Below are 18,758 nucleotides of genomic sequence, written 5' to 3'. Positions count from 1 at the left end.
GTCAATGGACTAGAGGCGCAGCTTGACGACACCAAAGCTACGCTGCTCTCGGTGCAGGGCACGCAGGTGGAGATCAGCAACAAGCTGGACAGGAACATTGCACTCATCGACGGGCGCATGAACGAGCAGGAGGCAAACCTCAAGAAGAACTATGAGATCAGCAACCGCAACTTTGCCATGCTGCGCGACGCGCTAAAGCAGAACACCGAGATGGCCCTGAGGGACACCAATGAAAAGTTTTCCGTTATCGCCAGCTTCCAGCTCTGGTATGCCCAGACGCAGAGCATCACGCACGAAATGATACAGGCGGCCATGCACGTCAGGTTCGTGGCGCGCGGCGTGGCCAACTGCCTGAGAGAGATTGCGTCCCGGCGCTCCGGCAGCTGCCCCAGCGGCCTGTCGGCGTTCCAAAACAACCAGGGCTTGAGCGAGTTCCCCACTGTGAGCGCTGCGCTGTACAGGGACAGGAAGCTTTTTATCTTGCACTCGGTGCCAGGCACCATCGACAGGACGACGGTGCGCGACGTGATACCTATGCCCAAGATTAGAGATGACGGCGTGCCCTGCTGGCCCAACTACCGTGTCTGGCTCATCAACGGCGCTTTGTACGAGCCTTCGGAGTGCCACGGCCGCTACTGCCGCAAGCCCGAGATCCACACCAGGTACACGGAATGTCTGACTGAGCCCGACAAATGCGACATCACGTGCACCCGCTGCCACAGGGGCATATGCTACGAGAACGACAGGATCACGTGGCTCGAGGGCTCAGCGTCGGTCGATATCGAGACACCGCCACTCAAGCCCTTCTCCAGGCCCCACATCTCCAAAGGGCCCGTCTCCTTCGCCGACTTGCTCAAGGACATCCTGCCCGAGTCGCCCGAGCTCAACATACTCAAGGCCATCAACACCAGCGTTCGGCTGCACGACATACGCGGCGACGTTGAGAACATCACCAAGACGTTGGCCGAGTACGACAAACGTTACGAGGAGATATCGGCCGGCCGTCAAATCTTCGGAGGCTGGCTGTCGGGCTTGTTTGGGGGGGCCATGCTGCGGATCAGCATCGCCCTGCTCATGGCCTGGTGTACGTGCATCAGCGCCGCCCTTGCCTACCTCTTCTTCTGCAGCGGGGCCCGGGGAGGCGGAGGTGGCGTACGGCACAAGGAGAGGAGAGAGCACAAGAAAGGACTATGAAACCCTCTTTTGATATACTGTGTGAAACCCTTGTATACAGTACCCCTGTGAAAACTTGGGAATTCTGTATGGTTTTCCGCGACTCGGTCAAGGGTGTCAGGTCCTCAGATTATTATTCAGCAGGAGCTTGCTGTACCACTTCACCCCATGTACATGTACAACCCGGGCTAACGCCTCTCTCTGTCATAACCTGTGAAATGTGAAGAATAAAATAAAAACACACACTCTGACAATTCTTGTAGTAGATTGTTTTTATTTTTGTCATTGGTCAGTTGCACACTCTGGTCCTGCCTCAAGGTTGGCGTCCCATCATCCTCCTCCTTCTCCGCCGCCGTTGTCACGACACGGAGGGCGATCTCTCATCCCAGACAGTCTCGTCGTCACTCTCCACTCCCGGAATCATCGTCGTTGTCGTCGGCCTGTAGACGGCCGTGTATTGCATGGGCGGTCCGAGGTAGATAGGGCGAGCGGGACAGCGCCGGGCTCGCAGCTCCAAAGCACTGCGGGTGACCCACATTAGGGCCATGACAATCAGAAGCAGCGCAGTACACACCAGGCCCGAGCCGGCTATAATGCCAAAGCGTTCCCAGTCCTCCACGTGAAAGTCCCAGACACCCATGGACTGTCCGTGCCCCATTGTCGCCACGAGCATGGTTAGTAACTCTGGAAGGGCTAAATAGATAGGACCCTTTCGCCATGGCCCCTGATGCCAAGCCTACTCAGGCAGACTTGGAGGGATGAGCCTCGCCCTTGAGGTATAAAGTGGGTGATCCTTTAGCGTAACTTTTATATAATCCAAAAGCTTCCTATCTGTGAAGACGCAGCAGAAACGTTTCTCAGATCCAAGAGCTGCACCAAACCCAGACAGGCCTAGGGGGAAAGGGCTATAAGGGTCCTTAGGAGTTGAGAGCCAGGAGGTACAAGGAAAAGGACGGGTTCATTTTGCCGTCATCGACATTGCCACCCCGACGCAGAGACCAACCACATGAGGGTCAGGTCAAGGAGCCTGCAAGGCAGCGAGAGTTTACAGAGTCGTCGGGTACGATTGGCCATCTCAACGACTCAGCCTACGTCTCCCGCACCAGCGCCTGTCATCGATACTCAGCAGAGTTCTGCGCCGTGTATGCTAGCCCTCGGAAGCCGGCCGTCTCGCGCAGGCCTGCGCCCCACGACTCATACGCACAGGGCTCCCCATATCCCCGACGTTGCAGCGCTAGATCCCTGTCTATCTTCTCCTGCCGCAGCCGGCCTTGTCGCTCGACAACGAGTTCGAGCCTCCGGAGATATACACACAGCTCTGATGCCGTACTATGAGGGTGCGGACCACGACCCAGATCCTGGCTACTCGGCAGACACCCACACATTGCCAATCGCCACACACGAGGAACTGTCTGAGTTCCTGTCCAACCACAAGGTTTTCAGGAGGTCACAGTGCACCTGTGTGCGCATGTGTGCGTGCAGCTGGCCTCTGTTGCTCGGAGACGCGGGCGACACATCTGCGCTGCTCCACAACCAGTACTTCTCCAACGAGTGCACCGGATCAGTGCGCCTCGCGTTACTGGCTGACATACTCTGAGATCCGTGCTAAACGTCCATGTCGCTCGACAACGCGTCTGAGCCGCCAGAGATATACACACAACTCTTTAGTGTGTACTGGCTTGTCTATGTCTCTATAATCTAGAATAAAAAAATAAAAATAAAAATATCAAAGCATACCTTCTTTTCTGTTCACTTCATTTACCCAATCGCACTCTCAGAGCCATCGGCCGAATCCAGACACACAGACACACACAGCAGGGCTTGAAAACACATCTAGTTCATGTCTGTACAGCCATGAGGCCCCAGAGGCCCCTTGCTCATTTCTAGGATCACAGTCCTCTACTCCGCTCTGTCCGAGGCCCCAGAAGCCCGCAGACCGAGCCTAGGTTCATAGACCGCAACACACACACACACACACACACACACTACATTCATTTAAAATTGTATTGGTTTCATTCATGTTTTCACATTTTGTTTTCCTCACACAAACGCCTGCGGTATCGCTAAGAACATTTTAATTTGTGTAACGTCAGTGAAAGCACACTCACGCGCAGGCCTAGTGTGTGCCTACCCCTACGTTGTAGTTTAAGAAATACAGATAGTCAGACTCCTAAGCGAGAATCGGTCTATTCTGACAATTCTGTGCTGCATTAACAATATGGGTGCGGTGGGCAACTGACCAATGACAAAAATAAAAACAATGTTCTACAAGAATCATCAGAGTATGCGTTTTTATTTCATTCTTCACAACATTTCACAGGTCAGGTTATGACAGAGAAGCTTTAGACCACGGGGTCCATTCGTAGAGCAAGCTCCGGACACACACAGCAGCTGATATCAAAGCTTCGGATCCCCATCCCGCAGGCTTCGTGCCACTCATTGGTGCTCCCGTCGTAGCGTTCCACCTTGGAGCTGTCGGGGTATTCTCCTTCTCCTCCGCATACGAACAACTGGTCGTCCACCACCTCAATGCCGAATTCGCAGCGTGGTTCCCGCATGTCGGGCACGGCGCTCCACGTGTCGGTTAGCGGGTCGTAGGCCTCAGCACTGCGCAGACGTCCGCCCGAATTGTGGCCGCCCACTGCGTAGACGCGCTGTCTGTATGCGATGACGCCCAAGTCGGCACGCTCGACGCTCATGCGGGGGATCTTCGTCCACCGGTCGGTGTCTGGGTTGTAGCACTCAGCTGTGCGCACCAGTCCCCGATCACTTAGACCACCGCAGATGTACACTTTGCCGTTCAGTACTGTGGCGCTGGCCGACGATCGCTTCCTGTTCATAGGTGGGAGCAGAGTCCACTTGTCGGTCTGAGGATCATAGCGTTCGACACTGTCCTGATTCATTTTGTTGTGTGCGTAGCCTCCCATGGCATAGATACGGCCATTCAGTACTGCCACGCTGTGACCATAGCGAGGATGATGCATGGCTGCCGCATCCTGCCAAGTACGGGTATGGAGGTTGAACTTCATTACTCTGTTGAGGCTGTTGCCGGCGTGCTCACCATAGTTTGCGATGCCGCCAACACAGTAGACAAAGTCATTTAGGAAAGCGACGACATTGCAAGATTGGCAAAGCCCAAGTTCACTGTTTGGTAAATCAAACCAGAGCTCAGCACTGGGATCGTATACCCGAATCCTCTCTCTTTCACCGTGGGAAGGGTTACACTCTCCTCCGACGGCCAACAGGACGGCATGCGCCTTCTTCACGTTGTCCTCGGTCACCGGGATGGTGTCCATCGCGTCCTCCGACACGGTGCCGGACATCTACGTAGATGTCGTCCTGCGACGTCCAGCCGTGGGTGAAGATGGCGCGGAGGTATGGGCTCGCTCCTGCTCTCGTGCCACAGCAAGAATGAAAACAGTGAGCCAGGACCAGAGTGTGCAAGCGACCAACGATAAACTAAAGTAGGACTAGATGATGCCTCCGTCTCCTTCTGAACTGAGACCCTCTCTGCTCTGCCATAATATAGCCGTGGTCCCCCCTCCCCCTGACAAAAATGCATCTGACAAAACATAATTCTATGGTGTTTAGGTCACATTTATAAAATGCTTCCGGGAGACCTCGGTCTCCTCTGAGAATTCTGTGCTGCATTAACAATACGGGTTCTGTGGACAACTGATCAATGACAAAAATGTATGGGTAGGACAGTGCGAAAAGGGCATCCTCGTGCGCACTGTCCCGGATCAGGAAAGTTCTTACAGGGACATCTCGAAGTTTGAGGTGCGCTGTGTCTGCAGTCAGACAACCCCAGTAGTAGCCAGAGGAATCCAATGTTTGTTTGGTGCGCGTGACGAACCGGACTTGCTCTTCAGAGCCAAACATCTTAAAAAAGCCTTCCCTAGTAGCCATGATGCTGAGGCGATCCTAAGTTTCCCCTTCAAGACAATAGATAAGATGATAGCAAGCTGTAAACGGTTCTGTGTCTCGCAAAATGTATCCATTGGAATGTTGTCAAGCCCTCGCGTGCGCTCTCTCGGCCCCATACACGGCCCGTGCTGGAAAAAGTCAGTTTTGCCCCACCCTTTAAAGTTTATGGTGTCCGGCCAACATCATATATATGTGTGTGCTCTCATAAGGACGTGCACACAAACACACATACAGAGCAGGATAACAGCAATGGATTCGGTCTCAGCTTTATTCCTCCGGCACCTGGCAAGCGAGGACTCGTTGATAAACATATGCCTAAGCCCGTTGGGTATCACGGAGGTTGCCAATATCGTGTTACAGCGCAATAAGGTTGTAGCGGCTCTGCGAGCTGGCCGAGAGCCACCCACTTGGACAGGTGAAGAACTTGCTCGCAAAGGGTTCTCGACCGACCTCGGAATCTCCAGCTCCCTATCCCTCGCGAACATGGTCTGGGCCTCTGACAAGACCCGTATGCCTGACGAGATGCAAGCCGAGATGCAAGCCCACGGTATGGCGGTTATTGTGAAGCCGGTGTGCGGTTCCGAGGACGTGCGGCAGATGGTGGCTTACTTCAACGATTTTGCGGCCGCTAACACCAGGGGCATGATCCGGGAGGTGCTGTCTACACAAACGTGGGCCCCGTCAGCCGCTCTGATAGTGTCGAACGCTATCTACTTCAAGGGCAGTTGGGCCGAGAGATTCGACCCGACGCTCACCAAAGTTACGGGTTTCCGGACAGGCACAACAGCGGGTAATAGAGATGTGTGCACCATGGTTCGTAAGGAAACCGATGAAACCCAGACCCTGGTGAACGAAGACCTAGACCATCTAAGGGTTTTGCACTTGCCTTACACAGGCGATGATCAGACCTGCATGCACATACTGATACCCAAGCAAAATGACCGGCGCACCATGCGTCAAGTGTTGAAATCCACGGCGCTGGGCGCAGAAGTCTTCCTAGACTACCTGAAGATAATTAACAGCACGCATAGAGCATCCGAATACACCGTCGAGTTACCCAAGTGGAAAACCACATCTACACTGCAGCTGAACCGTGCCATGCAAGAACTGGAGGTGCAGGTGGCCGACGGGGAGAGTTCCACGACGCAGGTGTGCACGGTGGATGTGGACGAGGAGGGCACGGTAGCGGCAGCCGTCACCACGTTTGCAACCTCTTTCAGTTACCGAATCAAACCCGAAAGACCAAAAGTGTTCAAGGTCGACCAGCCCTTCGTGTGGGTGATCACCAGGCCGCAGCACAAGAGCGATAAGAGGACAGTGCTGTTCATGGGCCTGGTAACCGATCCTACAGAAACCAAATAGGATGTTTGTATTGTGTTTTTGACATGTACATCTGAATAAACACTGATGTGACTGAAATACTCTTGTGTGGGTGTGTGCTTATGTACCCGAGCCAATGAACCGATGTGCTACCTCGTGTGCGCTCCGGGCCTAATGTGAAAAACATTGCATTAAAAATGCACCAATTGGTGCGCAAACGTCCACATAACACACATTTGTCTCCGCCGCACATGTGGGCTGGGGTGTGTACCGGTGATTGTGTTGGTAACGGTGAACGAACCCGGGATTTGTATACTCGATACACCCGACCAAATCCCGTCCTCGCCTGCTCCGGAGTAGTCATGACGGCCGACTTCGGCCCCAGTAGCACCCGCCAAGGGTTGTTGAAGACAGCGACGACGCCACGTGCCTTAACAACACAGGAGGCCCGGAGATTTGTCACAGGGAGTGGCAGCGGTGTCTAGAACCTCCTACAAACCCTGTCTCTGGCTATATATACAAGGGCCAGAAGGGTTCTGGGGCACTTGACCCCCCACCCCCATGCATCCTCGTCTGCTCGCGAGTAGTCATGACGGCCGACTTGAGCCCCGGAGTGCTGTTGCAGACAGCCAAGCTGCTACGAGAAGATATCTTGAGCCTAGGCGGCGAGATCCCCAGCTTCCAGCTCAGGTACAAGTGGTACCCGGATCAGAGCCACTTAGGTCACGTCAGTTGTACGGACACCTACCCCGAGCTCCGGGGCATCCTGGACACGCAACGTTGGCGGATGATAACCCCGAAGAAACGGTGCTCGACATCGCTAGACGAAAGCAAACCCTTCCCCTTCGTCGAGGAGATGTTCGACATGACCATCGACGACGAGCTTCGGGAGGTCTCCCACCTGCCCGCGGTGAGGCAGGTCTGGCTCATCAGAAAGCACATATTGGCATTCCAGGCGGTCAGGCCCGTCATAAAGGCGTGGATGCTGCAGGAGGTGCTGATACCAGCCTTCGCCCTCACGAAGACCATCTGGCAAGAGGAGCAGGCGCTAGCTCAGCGGAATTGCCCGGAAGGTGTCATCAGCAGGACCAGAGGAAGAACTGCCACGCAACGGGGCGGCCGGGGCTTCGCCTCCCGGACCAGGAGCAGGATGGCCTCGTGCCGACTGTACACCCCGAACCACCTCTCACGTATGACGACCGACCACCATGCCCTCGACTGCGCGGAATATCCCGGGTCGTCGGCAAATATGCTACTGAACCTGTCACTGAGTACTTGACGGGCCTGGCCTGTGACCTGGAGAAACAACAGCAACAATGTATGCCGTCCTCCCCCTTTTAACTCGGACTCGATCCGAGTCCCCAGTTAAGCCTCCGGTTCTTGGTCCTCATGTCTGCCTATGATCTTCATGTTTGCAGTAAAATTATCTGTACTCAAACCCTCTGATCTCGACCTGTGACCGCTCTCATTCTTGGCCTGCGATGGTCCTTTCTGCCTATCTGTGTCTTTTCTCACAATAAAGAATTATATTCAGATCAGCAAGCCTTTTTGTCTGTCTTTGTGTCACTCTCTCATTATTACAAACGTACACACGGGGCTGGGGTTGCACAGAGGTTTATTGTACAAGGTACACAGGATGGTAGCAGTTGCGGAGGCTTACAGCTTTGTCAGAGCTGTGATACGTCAGCTATATCACCTTGTCTGCCGCGAGGTCCGGGAGCTTCGATTGGACACGACGTCGCGTTGGCCCTGCTGCGGCCCGGCCGCGCTGTGTAGCTTGACATTAACGCGGACGTATGCCGTACGGCAGTTTGACGTCGATTATGTCGAGCTACACAGCGCGGCCGGCCCGCAGCTGGGCAAATGCGACCGCGTCGCCGAGATGGCCTCACGAGCATCAGAACCTGCTGTACTTCACGGTGTCGGTGGGACGGCCGCAGGCTCAGGCGCTCCTGCTGCGCATCGACGCGATCGAGAAGCGCGCCGCCTCGGGCACCTTTACAATGCTGGTGGCGGACGAGCTGACCCTGGCCTGCCTGGCCCAGAGGCGCTATCCGCACATCACGGTGATACCGGACACGGAGGTCTTCTCTGATCTTACGACGGGGAAGGCGGTCTTCGAGAATGGCATCGGTGTGTACAAGGAGCTGGCCAAAGAATACAACAACTTCAAGCTCCAGGAGATGTATGCTGTGGCATCAAGCCTGCTGATCTTCGTGGCCTTTGCGGCCCTTCGCCAGCGGTCACAGCACCTGGTCTACTTCAACACCGGGGTCAAGCTTGGGTCCGCGAGCAATGAGGTCCTGTTGGAGGTGGCGCAGGGCCGCCCCTTAAAGGTCGCTGTGAGAGCCGGCAGGGAGCAGTTCGCCAGACCCCGCGATCTGGTCGGTGGGGACCCGACCTTGTCCCTGACCAGGTACCGGTTCACGCCCGACCTGATCTACATGGCGGGAGGAGACGCGGATGCGAGCGGTCTGTCGGACGTCTTGCTGATGAGCAAGCAACAACTGAAGACGATCGATCGATTCCGGACTATCACCGTGACGCCGGTCGGTGACGCCGGCCACGGGCATCCCGAGACAATTGAAGTAGCCGTGCGGACGGCCATGCACGAGTATACAATGTTTGAGCTCAGCGAGGAGGCGCAGGGTGAGATGTACATCTCCATGTGCCCTACCCTTCTGAGCCGCACGATGCTCAAGCGGAAGTACGCAGAGGCCGTCGGGCTCAACAACTTGGAGGCAACGCTGGAGGCCATCTGCAGACTCTCGGGCAGAAAGCACAGCGAGTCCGCGACAGTGAAAACGGGGACAGTGACCCTGTCCGGGTCTCAGAGAGACATCGACAAATTCATCCGCCAGACCGTCCTGGACCCAGCCTCGGTCGGCGCTCTGTGGTGGGGTAGCTCACCGGCATAGGAAGCGTACACCTGACGATACCGGGGGAGGCTTGCGGCTCTACGCCGCTCATACTCGGCTCTGTCCTGTGTGACTGTACTCTATGACCGGTAGTAATAAACAATGAACCTGAAAACAACCACCTGTGTGTCCGTGTGCGTGTTTGTGTTTGTTCTAATGGGGTTGGGGGGCACAGACAGATAGACAGAGGTAAACGCAATTCCCACAGAGAGGCAATCTTTATTATAAAGGTTATAAGGATTGGGAAAGCAGAAATTATATACACAGGAGGGTACATCAAAAACTCTAGGAGCATGCCAGGAGGCTGAACTTGTCCCGACTCCTGTGCAGGAGTCGGTCCTGGTGCAGGAGTCGGACCCAGTCCGACTCGGCAACCGTCATCTTAGCCAGTTGGCCCCATCCTCTGTGGTCGAGCAGCTGTTGGCTTGTCATCCTCTGCGTGGGGTCGGGCTGCAGCAGGGCAAAGACGACGTCCTTGATGACCGGGTCCTTCATTACGGTGGGTATCACCTTGTGTGGGGCTAAGACCGAGTCCTTGTGGCCCGGCAGGTCTACCACCTTGCGCACTATTTCGAACATCGCTAGCTCTGCGTCTTCGTTGTTTGAGTTGTTTGTGTTTCTTGGCCTGAAGATCTCCCGGCCCTCGACAGCATCGGCTATCATCGTGCCCAGGCTCCAGTTGTCTATGGCCACCGTGTAGGTCAGGCAGTATCTCCGGAGCTCGGGGGCTCTGTAGTTTAGTGTGACAAGCCCGCCGGTCATGTTGTGGTCGGCCAGCCTGGAAATGCCGAAATCTGATATCTTGACCGTCAGGTCGGTTTCGACGAGCAAATTGCTTGGCGTCAAGTCCCTGTGGATAATACCCAACTTGTGCACGTGAGCCAGACCGCAGGCCACGTCGCGGGAGAACTTGGCTACGAAGCTCTTCGGCACCCTGTTGTCTGTGCGTTGTACTATCATATCACGGATAGTCACCGGCACGTAGTCCATAGTGAAAGCAGACCGCTTGCCGCCGAGGTCCGGGACGCCGGCGACCATGAACGCTTCGTGAAAAGCCATGATGTTGGGGTGGGGGCACACCTTTGAAAGGCAGCACAACTCTCTGGCGAAGTTCAGGTTGAAGGGGGGGGCGGCCGTGTCGAAGGCACTGGAGGTGACGTCGATATAAGTGCACACCTTCAGGGCACGCACCCTTTGCAAGCGACCCTTCTCCACCACCTTGAACACCTTGCCGTAAGTGCCCTCGCCCACCAGGGCGATCTCCTTGTACACGTCAGGAACATTCACCTCCTTGTAATCCATGGCGTAGACCTCAAGAGCTATGCCTCAAGCTCGACACAACCCCAGGGCAGGCACCGATAGAATACATAAAGACACTGGGAAAACGCAGCTCCCTTTTATATCCATTCCCGGCCTTTGTTGTAGGCTGGACCACTGCAATTCGTCAGTGGACGACAGCGTACGGACGTCGACGGGGTGGCACCGCTGCAACAGCTTAAGATGTGTCGCTGTTTGCATTTCGTGTAGATGTTGTACTGTCGTCTGTTTTTCATTTCAATGTTGTGTAAAGTGCTGAACTCAATAAAACACACAAAGACACAGGAGGTCACGTTTGTCATCTGTTTATTCTTCCCCCCCATACAGGCTGGACAGGAACATTGCACTCATGAGGGAGGGTGTGTGTGTGTGCACAAACTCAAGCATACTCTGATAATTCTTGTAGAATAGTGTCATTTTTATTTTTATTTTTATTCTCACAATCGCCACAAACCTCCCGACCGTCACAACGGTCCCAGGCTCAGACGCTGTGGTGTGAACGGAGCTGTATGTTGGGGGCCTTAGTGACAATTTCGTCGTGGCTGTGGCACAAGAGAAGCAGGGCGGAGAGCACGTCATCGCGGGTATACTCGCCGCCGACGGACCTCTTGCCGCCGGTGACGACGGTGCAGCCTCCCCCCTTGTCCGACTCCTTCACGGTGACGAGGGTCATCTCGTCCCTCAGCTTCGCCAGCAGCTCCTTGCCGTGCTCAACGTGCTTGGTGTCAGCCAGCGTCCTCTTGGCCAGCGTCAGCTGGTCGGGCGCCTCGAGCAAGTTGCCCAACAGCCTGTTGGATGTGTTGAGGCCCCGGCTCGAGTTGCGGTACATGTGCACGTCCATGTGCATGTTGGACGTGGCGGCGCCGGCGCCGCAAGGGCGGCCCACGGTGGCCGCGAGACGGACGGCCTTGCTCGTGGCCTCCGCGAGCACGGCCCAGCCGAGGGACATGATCGTGTCGCAGTACCACAGCTTGTCCTTTCGGATGTAGTCGACGCATGCGAGCACCATGTCCACCTTGCCCCTTTTGCTCACGTGCTTACCCAGCATGAACCTGTCGTGCCCGGCCGACCACTTGGCATAGAAGCAAAGACGCAGCCCGGAGCCGTTCAACGCAGTCTGCACGAGGCCCTTCACGTCCTCCAGCGCGTTAACGTAGGTGTTCTGCTCGAAGATCATGATCAGTGGCACCTTCTTCCACTGCACGACCGGCATCAAGACCTGCAGGAGCTTTGCGTGGGCGGTCAGCAGCGAGGCGTACACATGGTTCACTTGGTCGAGGTCCCTGATCTGTAACTCGTCCAGGCTCACGAGCTGGGGAGAGAAAAGAAGACGGAACACGGTGAATGAGGATCGAGCTTGCGCCGGGTCGAACCTTCGTCCATCCGCCCCATCCCCCTCCCTCTCCAGGTCGCTTAAGTTATCGAGTATCGACGCGCGGGCCACAGACATGGCCTGCGCCGAGTGCGTCCGTGCGGCGCTGCACGTGCAGCGACTCGCCGAGACGCCCTGGACTGTGCTCCTGTCGGCGTTCGAGTTCATGATAGCCTACAGCTCCTTCCGGAGGCACTTCAACTTCTACTCAAAAATGGACCAGAACCAGATGATGAAGATGTACAGCACGATTGCGCGCTCGTCGCCAGCTAGGGTGCTGCAGGCCCATATGCTTGCCAAGACCTACTCCCTGCAGCCACCGACCGAGGCCCCAGCGGAGCTGCTGCAGGCGGTGTCGCTGATACTGGACGGCAGCATCTCGCAGCAGGAGGTGTCGCTGATATTGGACTGCGGCGTCTCGCAGCAGCATGTCGCCCGCTACATCCAGGCCCGTCAGCCGAACCGCTGGGCTCTGACAGCCCTGGCGGCCCTGGCCTCGGCCGAGGTGGTGCGCGCAGGCCCCCTCAAGTACCTGGCCCCGCTCAAGGCTTTGCCGCACGCTTCCAGCCACATGGTGCTCATCGTCTCCATGGCCATGACGGCCTGGCTCCGGGAGCTTTCCGATGTCAGCTGCGACTGCGGGTTCTGGGGCCAGGCATGCGCCATGCTGTCATCCGTCGCCCCGGACCTGGAGAGCACGCTGGTCATCCAGCACGAGGCCACCACATGCAGCTACATATGTGCGCTGCTCGGCATCTCCCCACCGCTCGAGTGCGACGAGGTCGCTGCTGAGGCGAGCGTCCGGGACCCAGTGGACTACAGGAACCTGTTTCGAGACCTGCTGATAGACAACATGTCATCCCAGCCATAGAAGCCCCGGCCATCCCCAAACCTACACAAACTCACCACAAGCCTGCCGTCAGCCAGCTCGACGGCTGAGCATAGGCCGGCGCCTGACCTGGATCCTCCGCCGAACGTTGGGTCGAAGCACATGTAGGCCGCGGTGACCGATGCGGCGCACATGTCGGCCGTGGACACGTTGTTGTGCATGAACCTGCTTATGACCGCCCGCTCGAACGGCGTGGAGATGTCGGTCTTCAGGTCCGTAGACAGCCCGTCGCCGCTGCCAGTGACTTCGTTTTCGAAGCCTCTGGGCGACACCATGTTCATCAGCTGCTTGAGGTGGTTGTCGACCGAGATGTGCTGCGGGCAGTAGACGCGCAGGCAGCAACACGTCAGGCCCGGTGTCTTGGCATGGAACCGGCACTTGAAACTCTGCGACACGACGTGGTAGGCCTGCTCGCCATTGTCGTCGCGGATATCCGCCACCTTGTTGATCCATGATGAGCTCCCGACGTGGCTGGTGATGTGCACCGACTTTCGTCCCCGGAACGCTATGTTGGGCAGCACGGCCAGGAGAACCTTCATGTTGACGAAGCCCACTTCGTCGACCAGCGTCAGGTCCGGGCTCTGCCCGCGGCTCGCCTGTGAGAGTGAGAGGAGACAGCGGTTAGAGAGAGTGAGAGAGGTGACGCTCGGATGGGGAGCCTCTGTCTCTATATCAGCAAGCTCAATGACATGTCAGAAGCAGATCCAGCGGCAGCAGAGCAGCAGCGACATAGAGAAGCGGCGGCGGCGGAGAGGTAGAGAGAGCAGCAGCGACAGAGAGAAGCGGCGGCGCAGTAGGGAGCGCGGATCGGACGATGCAGGCAAGGAGAGCACGCTGTCACGACGAGTCTCGTGCCTTTCCCCGCAACATACATTACCACAAAGATTTCTTGGACGGGCCCGGATGGGTAAACTTGTGCCTGAAGGCCAAGTGCACCTTTGTACACCACGGCGACGCGTACGTGTGCCAGGAGCACTACTCCCTGCACCGGTGCTCGCCGAGCTCGTGCAGGATGACGGCCTTGATGGCCTCCGAGCCGTTAGGTTCCGACGGCTGCCCGGTTATGGCCCTCCTGACGTTCCAAAAGCCAGAGGCTGAGTTCCGCGGGCCCGACTACGTTTCCGGCAAGCTGGGCGCCGAGCCGGGCTACAGCTGCCGGGAGGACATGGGCCTCGGCGACCGCAAGAGGACAGCCTCGGTCGAGGTCCTGGCCGAGACCAGGGAAAAGCTGCTCAAGGCCAGCGTGCCCATCCTGGTCGCGCTCTACTCGACGCTCGTCACGAGCAAATTCAAAGAGCACTACGCGGCCAGCCACAACAAGACGTCGGGGAGGGATCACTCGTGGATCTCCTTCGTATCCAAGAGGAACAAGGCAATGGTCCTCCAGGGCTACGCCACATGCCCCCAGAAGCCGACCCTCAGAGCTGCTGTGAGGGACGCGACACTCCGTGCACTCACAGGCTTCGCACACATCTTCAGAGCCCCCGTGGCATCGCGCTTCGTAAATAGTTTCATATTAAGTTATGGCGCGACGCAGGCCAAGCGCAAGCCCTGCCCCGACCTGGTCACGATGGTCGTGATGCTGGCCCTCTGCCTCCACCCCTACATCAAGCACAGGCCCAGATATAAGAGTTTGGCGCAAAAGAACCTAGCGATACTCTTCTTCGACAAGGACCTCGCACCGCACAAGCACTGGTCCAACCTGTCCAAGCTCATCTGCCGCGCCGCCGAGGAGATCGTATCCCTCTTCCATAAGGCCGAGGGCGGCAGCGGGTTCGTGCTGCCAGCGGTCGTCACCGCCAGTGTGGACGACATGCTCAAGAAGCACGAGCAGGACCCGCGGCTCCGGCCCTCGACGGAGGCCCAGTCGACGAGGAAGCTGGTGGCCTGCCACGGTGATGCCGCGGGCTTCAGCGAGCGGCTCGGGTCACGGAGGCCAAGCAAGGTGATGAAGACGGAGGAAGTCGGAACGGTCGGAGGCACTTCGCCCTCCGGCTCACAGTCCCGCGATGGAACCCAGTCACTGTAACCAAGTCGTTCTCCGGTCGAGACACTGCCGCGGGTGGGAGACATGACATACGCGGCCGTCAAAGCGAGCCGGCTGCCCGACTACTTCCGCATCACCGACGAGCACTTTGCGAAGCCTGAGGAGGAGGAGGAGGAGGACCTCTGCGTGTCTAGCGATGATGACCCGTTCGGAGAGCTCGGCTGCAACGCAACTCGGGGCGGCGAGGGCTGCAGGACAGACGATTGCGGACCCTTGGCGATGGCTCGTTGTCCAGTAGCCAGCGGTTCGACCTGGGTTTCGTCGAAGACGACTTACACGGCTGGATAAAGCCCGGCACTGTGCCTCTCCGGCTCGGGGGTGGTCCTGGGGTGGTGTTCGAGGTCTGAGGCACACAGGAGTTTGTCAGTATCACCGAGCTCGCTGTCTCCGGTCGGCTGTATTGTGCTTTTGATATATTTTGCAATAAAGAGGAAAACACAACTTTGACTTTGTCGATTGTAGTTTATTATTGTTATTCATCACAGGTAGAATGAACTCACTTACACACAGATGTAGAGCTCACTAGAGGAATGTTGCGTTCCTTGATTGTGCTCTAAGCTCAGGGGAGGCTGGGGTACAATCTGGTACAATGCATCTCTTCCCCTATGGAGATTCATGTTTTTTTGAGGGGGGTTGTGTCTGTGTAACATATATATATATATATATATATATATATATATATATATATATATATATATTTGCAATAAAGAGGAAAACACAACTTTGACTGTCGATTGTAGTTTATTATTTTTATTCATCTGATATACAAGTCGTGTTGAATTGATCTCAACCCACACAGAGTACTGCACACACACACATTACTTTGCCAGCCCTTGACACATCAAGCAACTGTCACAAGTCAAGTCCATCAGGCGTTCTCGTATCTCAACGTTGACAATGTTGCAGACCGGGCACTGGCCGGCAAACAGCTCTCGCACGGCGGCCAGGTCGCTAAAATCTGTCCCCGTCCGCTTCAGTAATTCAGCCAGGCCCTTTGCAGGCAAAGCCCTGCCGCAGAGTACCCAATTAGCCCCTCGGCAGGCCGTGTCTACGGCGATCTCGGAAGCCACTATGGCACACTTCCAAGCAGGGATGAGGCCGACCCCCATGTGCAGCTGTACCGTGAGCAGGATGGACCAGGCTCTCCTGATCACCAGCTTGCTGAAATTGACCAGGTCCAGCTCATCGTCCTCGCAGCATGCCACGTGCGTGCGTGCCAGCCAGAGGATGAGGTAGTAGCACACTAGGTCGACGATGGTGTCGGGATATGGGCTCCGGAGGTTGGTAACTCGGAGCGTGAGGGCCGTTTCAGTTTCGCAGACCGTGTCGACCGAGACCACCTGGTCATGATGGAGTCGACACGAGGTTTTGTTCGATGCCCTGGTTGGCCAAAACAGGGCTGACTGTATCAATTCATTACATTTCTCCATAGGGACCGGCATGCCGGTGTAGTCCTTGAATGCCATGAGCAGCGAGGCAACCTTGACCGCGATGAACTTCTCGTTCTGCCCGCTCAGGATCGAGTCTATGGCGGCCTTGTCAAAGTGGTAGTTCCTGTCCATGAAGTTGACGAGCTTAAATGCTCTCTTGCGGCTATAACCTTTGCCAAGTATGTCCATGAACCAGGCCACAGTGCTCAGTCGACAGTCTGCGAGCTGCTGGAGCCGCTCAGGTGCCACGCCTGACAGGTCGGGATGCTGTAGCGACATCTCGTACTCCAGGTTGGGGCGTAGGGCCTTCAAGACGCTGGCGATGGTCTGGCGGCTGCTGCCGTACTGAATGATGTCCAGGCTGCGCTCGGACCAGTCCTCGTTCTCCTCCATGATCAATGTCAAGGGCTTATGGCTACACTTCCTCTCTCTCCTTCGGCTACACTCCCTCCGTTTGAGCTTAATTCGGCTCCGCTGACTACCTGTCTTCCAGAGAAGAGTTCTCCTGCTAATACCAGACATCTGGAAAGGAGCTGCACTAGATATGCCACTAGAATATGCCCTGGAACACTGGAAGCGCTCTTATATGCATGCTTACCCTGCCCCTGATAAGGCCTCATCAGAACTTTGATTTTAATGTTGCTCGAGTCAAGTCACAAGGACACCAGAGTGTTGCACAAAGTGTATCATTGTATTGGGTAATCGAGGTCTACACAGAGACAGGGGGTGGGGGTAAGACACAGACAGGTCAGGCTTCCTCCACGGATCACTTCAGGCGGGCAGGGGGGTGAGGGCGCTCGATCGCCTTGCAGCTGTCGAGGCAGCAGCTCACAGAACAGCCATACCCGTCAGGCGGGTTGCTCAAGGGCTTCATACCCGCCCAAGGCAAGGTGTCGCCCAGGAGGTTGCTGATGCAGTCCTTCATCTTCATGAGCTCGCTGTACTCTTTGTCTGTCATCTGGGTGGTGATGGCGTCAATGACCCGTTGAGCCAGGCAGTTATTGGGTGCTTTAAACTTAGCCACATTGAACATTCTCAGCCAGCTGCCGATATTGTCATGCGGTGCCCTCTCGAAGATGCACGCCAGGCCGTCGACGATGCACTCGACCAGAACCCGGAAGGGGAGTTTGGTCCCTTTGGCGTGGTGCTCCAAGTGATGGTTGTTTGCGCGGTAGTGCTCAGGGAAGCCCATCTCTGCCAGGTGTTGGCTCAAGTACTCAACATCCTTATCGTCCTTCAGGCATGGGTTTTTGTCAGCGTCAGCCGAGTTCCCTTTGATGTTAGCCCTCTCCATGAAGATGGCCATGATGCCCGAGTAGGCAGAAGCCTCTACTGGCCCTGTCTTGCTCAGGTCGTGGGTCAGCAGATTGCGATAGTAGTGGCGGTCGCTTAAGAGGTCGACCGACCCTCTTTCGTATGCCTTGACATACTTGCCGACGAGGGTCCCGATCACGGCCACGTACATTTTGTGCGTCATCAGGGAACAAAGGTGCTGGCGTATCGGGAGCCCGTCGACCAGCGCATCCTCGCAATCAGCGTTCCACTTCTGGTTCAGGGCAGCCCTGGTGAGAACGTCCGCCAGGATCGTGGTCTGGTGCTTGGTCTCGATGCCAGGCTTCTGAGGTATTTTCTCACATAGCCTTTTGGCCTGGGCGGGCTTGTAGGTGTGACCTTCTATTGCGAGGGGGTCCTTATTTCGCTGAGTCTTGCGTGAAGTCATGGTGCTGCGGAGGGCAAGACGCTCAGCTGTGGCGCACTGAGCTAAGCCCGGCGTGTCTGAACACACATTAGTATGACAATAGCCACTAGGATCCCCAAGCCAACGGCCAGCACTATCCACCCAGAGACAGCCGAGCAGCGGTGCACCACGTACTCCTCGTTCTTGCTGCCGACGCGAGCGTGGAGCTGGCACTCGTACCGTTCCGTTTTGCTGTCGGAGGACGGGTCCTCCGCGACACTCAGGGCGAAGTTTGGGCCGGCGGTGAACACCGTCGACACGTTTGGGCTGCGACGTGCGCCTCCGTTAACCAAATCCATCCTGAGCAGGTACATCTTGCGACCGTCTCTCACACGGTACCAAGTCAGGAACCTGAAAGAGCTCACGTCGCTCGCCGGGCACTTGAGCTCGAACGTAGGGAGCGAAGAGGCCGTCGGAGTACCGGCCGTATGACCTTGCGTAGTCCGGGGTTTGGCGGAGCTGGAGGTAACCGTCGCATTCGCTATCGTCTCTGTCGTGTTTCTCCAGGTTGTATTGAGGGAGCTCGGGGTCGGGACAGACAGTGCTGCGGCACCTCGGAAGAGGCACAGGATCAGGTAGAGCTCGATTACCATGGTCGTTGGTGTGGCGTGGGCGACTGGGAACCAC

At 56.5% G+C, this 18,758-nt stretch overlaps 1 protein-coding gene across 1 annotated transcript; it reads right to left on the bottom strand.

Annotated features, from left to right (window-relative positions):
- Positions 1-9,623: 9,623 nt before the first annotated feature.
- On the bottom strand, positions 9,624-10,640 carry LOC310775847 (uncharacterized protein; the record flags this gene model as incomplete). Its single annotated transcript, XM_083635974.1, has 1 exon — positions 9,624-10,640. One exon carries the CDS (start codon positions 10,638-10,640, stop codon positions 9,624-9,626), a length of 1,017 nt encoding a protein of 338 aa, XP_083492100.1.
- Positions 10,641-18,758: the final 8,118 nt, after the last annotated feature.

Source organism: Poromitra crassiceps, assembly GCF_964638095.1.
Source record: "Poromitra crassiceps genome assembly, chromosome: 4".
In the NCBI taxonomy this organism is placed as follows: domain Eukaryota; kingdom Metazoa; phylum Chordata; class Actinopteri; order Beryciformes; family Melamphaidae; genus Poromitra; species Poromitra crassiceps.
This window is presented reverse-complemented; position numbering and strand designations above follow the sequence as displayed.